General features: G+C 36.2%; 2 protein-coding genes across 4 annotated transcripts in view; both read right to left on the reverse strand.

Moving 5' to 3' along the window:
* Positions 1-5,239, reverse strand: part of LOC146595170 (synaptotagmin-like protein 2) — a 60,188-nt gene that overhangs the window by 21,435 nt on the left and 33,514 nt on the right. For all 3 annotated transcript variants that reach the window (XM_085306244.1, XM_085306243.1, XM_085306245.1), the window contains 4 exons: positions 5,121-5,193; positions 4,449-4,548; positions 2,551-3,432; positions 1,765-1,836 (listed from right to left, as the gene is read on the reverse strand). In XM_085306244.1, coding sequence (XP_085162370.1) covers positions 1,765-1,836; positions 2,551-3,432; positions 4,449-4,548; positions 5,121-5,193 — 1,127 coding nt within the window. The remainder of the gene's footprint in view (positions 1-1,764; positions 1,837-2,550; positions 3,433-4,448; positions 4,549-5,120; positions 5,194-5,239) is intronic.
* On the reverse strand, positions 2-1,759 carry LOC146595171 (uncharacterized; the record flags this gene model as incomplete). The annotated part of the gene is made up of 1 exon (XM_085306234.1): positions 2-1,759. A coding segment is annotated over one exon (1,758 nt), but the record flags the coding sequence as incomplete, so codon positions are not given.

Genomic DNA, 5,239 nt, shown 5'->3' on the forward strand with positions numbered 1-5,239 from the left:
TATCCTGTTGGCCTTTTGAGTCTACACCGCAAATTKTTTGTGATATACTATTCATTGCATCAGATATTTGCATTCTCCTCCYTCTAGATTCAGAAGGTTGATCTGCAAAGGCTTCTCTGAGCAGTTTCTGCAAACCAGCTTTATGTTCATTATGTTCATGATTTGCCTGCACTCTTTTTTTCACAGTTTCGTTCACATCACACTGTTGGTGAAAATACTCCCAATKTTGAAAGCCAACCGGTTTTCCTCTCTTCATGGAGAGTTTCTGTAAACCAGGATTAAATGTGTTTTGATGTTCTTTTGATGAAACAATACTTTTTTCTACATACTCTTTAGCTTCTTGCTCTGGAAGACCTACTTTTACCTTGAGTTTTGAGATAAATGCTTTYTTGACCTGTTGGATAGACTCTATATTTTTTGTTTGTGTCACATTCAGATCTTTAAGGGTAGGAGATTTTAATGGAAGTTCACATACTGCAGAATCTAATTTCTCTGTTTTTTCTTTCTCAGATGYTTGGGTTTGCTGTTGAATTAACTCTTGTTTGCTCAGGTTACTTCTTCCTTTTTTATCTTCCTTTGATTCTCTTTGATAGGCTATTAAACTAGTATTATTTGACAAAGAAACATTTCCCTCATCAATGCTACTCTGTAATTTCACTCCAGTATCCCAGAAATTTCTCAAACTCTGAAACTGCGAAGGATTTGAATTTTGATTCTTGGACTTTTCATTCATTTTTTCTTTTAAAGACAAAACCTTGAAGTTAGGCTTCTCTTGGGAACCAGAAACACCTTTTCCTTGAAACATTTCTTTCTCATCTTTATATTTGCTTTCTGGGGAGGATGAAGTCACACCAACTCTTGGCTGTAAGTTACTGCTTTTTGGCAGTTTTGTACATTCATGAACTTCACTATCAGATGGAAGTATTCTTTCTAGTTTTTCAGCTACACGGCCTGGCTCAAACTCAAAAGAGCTTTGATGTTCATTTCTTGAAGCCTGGCTTTCATCACTTAGTCCAGTTCTTTGTAACATATTGTTGCTTTGATCATCCAATCTATTACGTAAGTATACTGCAGCAGGCTTCATTTTGTCACTTTCTTTGAGGCCTTTTAACATGCTGCCATCTGATGCGCTAATATTGATACCAGCTTCTTTCTCTCCATGACTGGGGATAGTTTTTTCCCCTTCCCAGAATGCTCTTATCTCCCTTATTCTTTTTTCTCTAATTGCCTTCTCTGATTCACACCTCTGAGGTGGTTGCTTGTATTCTTGATGCTCCAAGAGGCTTGATTTTTGATTTTGTTGCAYTATGTCTTGATCACATTCTTTCTTTTCAGTTCTTCTACAGTCAAACCCAGTTGGTGATTTGTCATTTTCTTTCTCATTCTTTTCCTCTTGCTTAGGCTTCCTCCTCTCTTTTATCAGCTGTGTGTCTTCCAGAATACACACTGGAGGTGAAACACTCTTCACTTTTTCAGTCTTTCCAAATGGTAATTCTTCCGTAACTTGTGTTTTTTCATCTATTCTAAGCCCACTATGTTCTGTAGTAAGAACTGCTGTTTTGGTTGAGAAGTCCACATCCTCTTCGGGTTCCCTGCCTCGCAATCTGGCTGATCCAGTTTTCCTATCCCCAGCACCAGAACGTCTTTTAAACCAATCTAATACTTTTGATATGGACTCATCAGATGCTTTCACAAGTTCAGCAGCATGTTTGTCAGGCCTGAAAGTGGTTTTAGCATCTTGTTCCTCAACAAGATCAAGCTTACCTTGTTGAAGACCTGTAGAATTGGTATTTGACACTTCACGTGCTTCTGACTTAGCAGAAAGCAAATGTTGCTCTGCAATATAAAAGAATTTATCAGAGTTAGGAATTAAGCATAAGACTCAAAATCCATCTCGAAAATATCTCTCAGTTTTTACTCTTTCAAGCAGAAAAAAAAGAGTTCTCTGTCCTTGTGTTTCTGGGAAGAACCATACTGCAGGTAATGAACTGGAAAAATAATTCTTGCATTGAGATATCCTCTTGGAAGAAGTCGTATTACTTTCTTCGTGTGTTTTTTTTTTGGGGGGGGGGGAGGAAGAGGAAAGAGGAAGGGTTAATCTCTAATATAAAGGAAATAGCAAAATGGAAGGAGGGGGGAAAAAGGCATATCTGTGTTTAGTCACAACTGCATTACTACCAAGGACAGTCAACAACAATACACCAAAAATTCTTCAGTTCTCATGTAGACAGAACTACTACATCTTAAGACAGAAATTTTGACAAAGTGCCATCACTTCACCTTCATCATCTATGATAAATATGCCTAGCTAGGATCTGATCTGATTGTTAATTCTTAAAAATACCAATAGAAGATCTTCTAAAAATACTGATTACATTAGAGTATTAGAATATAAACAAGTGGATTAAAATAGTAGTTCTGTAGTATATAGCACATTCCTATTATTCCTGTTTCCTAGTTAATAATTTCTAGACACTAATGATTTGAACAGTAATGAATTTGGACTACATGCTTTTGTATTCTGTTCATTAATCCTATCAGTTCTCTTACCGGGTAAGTTTTTTAGTGACTTTGCTTGATGGCTCAAGAATTGGTTTGATTTGTTTTCAAGTGTCTCATTGACAATCAGTTCTTTATTATTATTTGGCAGCACAGTGGTGGAGGGCTTCCTTGGAGTTTCAAGTTTCTTAGAAGGAACTGTCTTTGTCTGCAAGGTTTCACTAGCCAGGAAGACTGACCTATTAGTATCAGAAGGACTGGATGTCGATGTATCTTTTTGTAAATGATCTATTTCATTTGCTTGTAAAGCTGATGAATAGGTGCCCAAAGGCTTTACAGCAGAAATTTGTTTATTMCCAAGTGAATCTGACCTAATATCATCATTTTCACTACTCTTAATTTCATCAGATTCTAACAACTGAAACTCCCCTATTTCTCTTCCATGATGCAGCTGTGGGCTTTGTGGAGGCTCTCCTTTACCTATGCTTGAAGAGAACCTGACTTGTTTTAGTTTTTCCATTGAAATTTGTGAGGAATCTTCTGCTTCTTCCATAGGGGAGTTTTTTTCAGCTTCTCCTTCAAAAATAGTTGAAGTAGGAAGACCACTCTTAGTCTGAGAATCAAGCATCTGATTAACACGAAGAACTTCAGAATCGGTGGAACTTGAACTTGAACTGCGCTTCAGAATGCCCCTAGGTGGTGTACCAATGCCATTAACCCTGTCAGTCCTTTTAGGCGGTTTTGGAACAATGTCTTCTTTTTGTGACACTGGATCTGTTGCTTTCTGAAATAATTTTCTAGCTTTTGGGACAGGARGCTTAACTAGACTTCTCTGTGATTGATTAGTAGGTTCTACAGAAGACTTAGGCTTCTCTGTTTCGTTGTTTAGCAAGTTTGGTTTAGGTTGGTTCTCTTTTGAAGGGGACAAAATTTCTGCAGAAATTAGAGAAGAAATAATGGGTTTACATGACATTCATCTACATAAACAGAGGGGTATGACACTGTGTAGATCTAGAATACAGCAATTATATTGATTTGTTAAAACRCTTGACAACAAAACATATGAAGAAATTCAATATATATGTTGATTTCAATTGTATATAACAGGAAGTCTTSACAGATAAAAATCCTCTAGTTAGTCAATATTTCTATGACAATAAACATTTAATGATTCTAAAAATAAGGAGCACAGTATCAATACAATTCCTGCCAGGGAAAAACTCTGCAGGGGAAGGCAACTTTTGAATACACAAATATTCCTTCAGGTTCAGAACATAAACAACACTCTGCAGAGATGAGCAGGCTATTTTCACCTTCAGATGGAACAAGCTAAAACACAGAAGTGATCTACCARTAAGTGTATGATTTTTTTTTCCTAATGTGCAAGTCTTTTCCTTTATTATCAAGCTTCGTAACAGAAACAGTGATTTTCACATATGAGCCTGTAAATTAGAACTGCAGTTTCCAAAGCCTGAATTATGGTATGTCACCTCCCATATCCTACCTAGCTGCAGAGCAAGATTCTGAAGGAAGCAGAACTGAGAAAATCAAGCAAAAAATGAAYAAAGACAGATAGCTAGGTTTAACCCTTATTTGGTAGGGCCAATAGGAACAATGACTAAAGATTATAAAGGCAGTTACACCAAAATCAAGGAAATTTCTCTGTTCTCTGTGTTTCAGGACAAACTAGCCTCTCAAATACAGTGCTTAATGTAGACTAGAAGTGTGGGCAAGAGAAAGAAAGCAAAAGACATTTACTTACATGAGCCAGCCTAACTATACATGTTTTGCATGAGATTTGAAATAAACTATTTGAAAATTCTAAGTTGCACAGTTAAGATACCAAAATCTGTTTCATCTTACAATAAGAAGTGACAAAAGGAAAAATCATATCTATATCCACCATGATGACATTCACATGCATATGAAACACAAATAAAAATATTTACCCTTCTTTGATAGCTGAGGTAGACTAACTGGTCCATTTTCTGATTCCCCATTGTTTGGGTTCTCACCTGATGAAGTGGAATTAAATGGATTTCTCCTTTGCTAAAAAAAAATATATATATATATATAGACATTATAATTGGAGTCAAAATATTATACCAAATATAGTCTTGAAAAAATAAATGGAAGTGCAGTCACTTCCTCTGCTTCACTATCCTGTCAGCAGAGTCTAAAAGCATGCCTCTTAAATGGGGTACATGACAAGAAGCCTAAACAATTAAAACCAATGAACTGTCAGAAATGCTAGCAGTAGCCTAATCCCGCTCTTTTTGAAGCCACCAACAGCAGACATATGCCAACACTTAAAGACACTTGAGAATCCCAAATTGTTCTAAATTAGATAATTTTCTCTCTCCTTCTGTGACTTTAGAGATATTGGAACAGAGCAAGACAATTTTTTCGTGGTTGAGGAGGTTGTAAACAAAGTCAAATATACACAGCCATTAATTATAGTTACAACAGCACTTTAGCACTGAACTTCTAGTGGTTTCCATTATCTCACCCAGCACTAAAAATATTCAACTTTTCCAATTTATGATCTTTCTTTTCTCAATTTTCTAATTATCTTTACCACACAAATTGTAGATAATTTTGCTATATTCAATATATCATACCTTTACTGGTGAGACTGGTGCCTTCCCAGATTGTCCCTGTGGTTTGTCTAACACAGAGGTTATTGTTTTAGAACTGCAAGGGAAAAATATGTATTATGGTCAGCAACCACGACATTAAG

The sequence above is a fragment of the Rhea americana genome, unplaced genomic scaffold (assembly GCF_003343005.1).
Source record: "Rhea americana isolate MKP2758 unplaced genomic scaffold, rheAme1 scaffold_235, whole genome shotgun sequence".
Lineage (NCBI taxonomy): Eukaryota > Metazoa > Chordata > Aves > Rheiformes > Rheidae > Rhea > Rhea americana.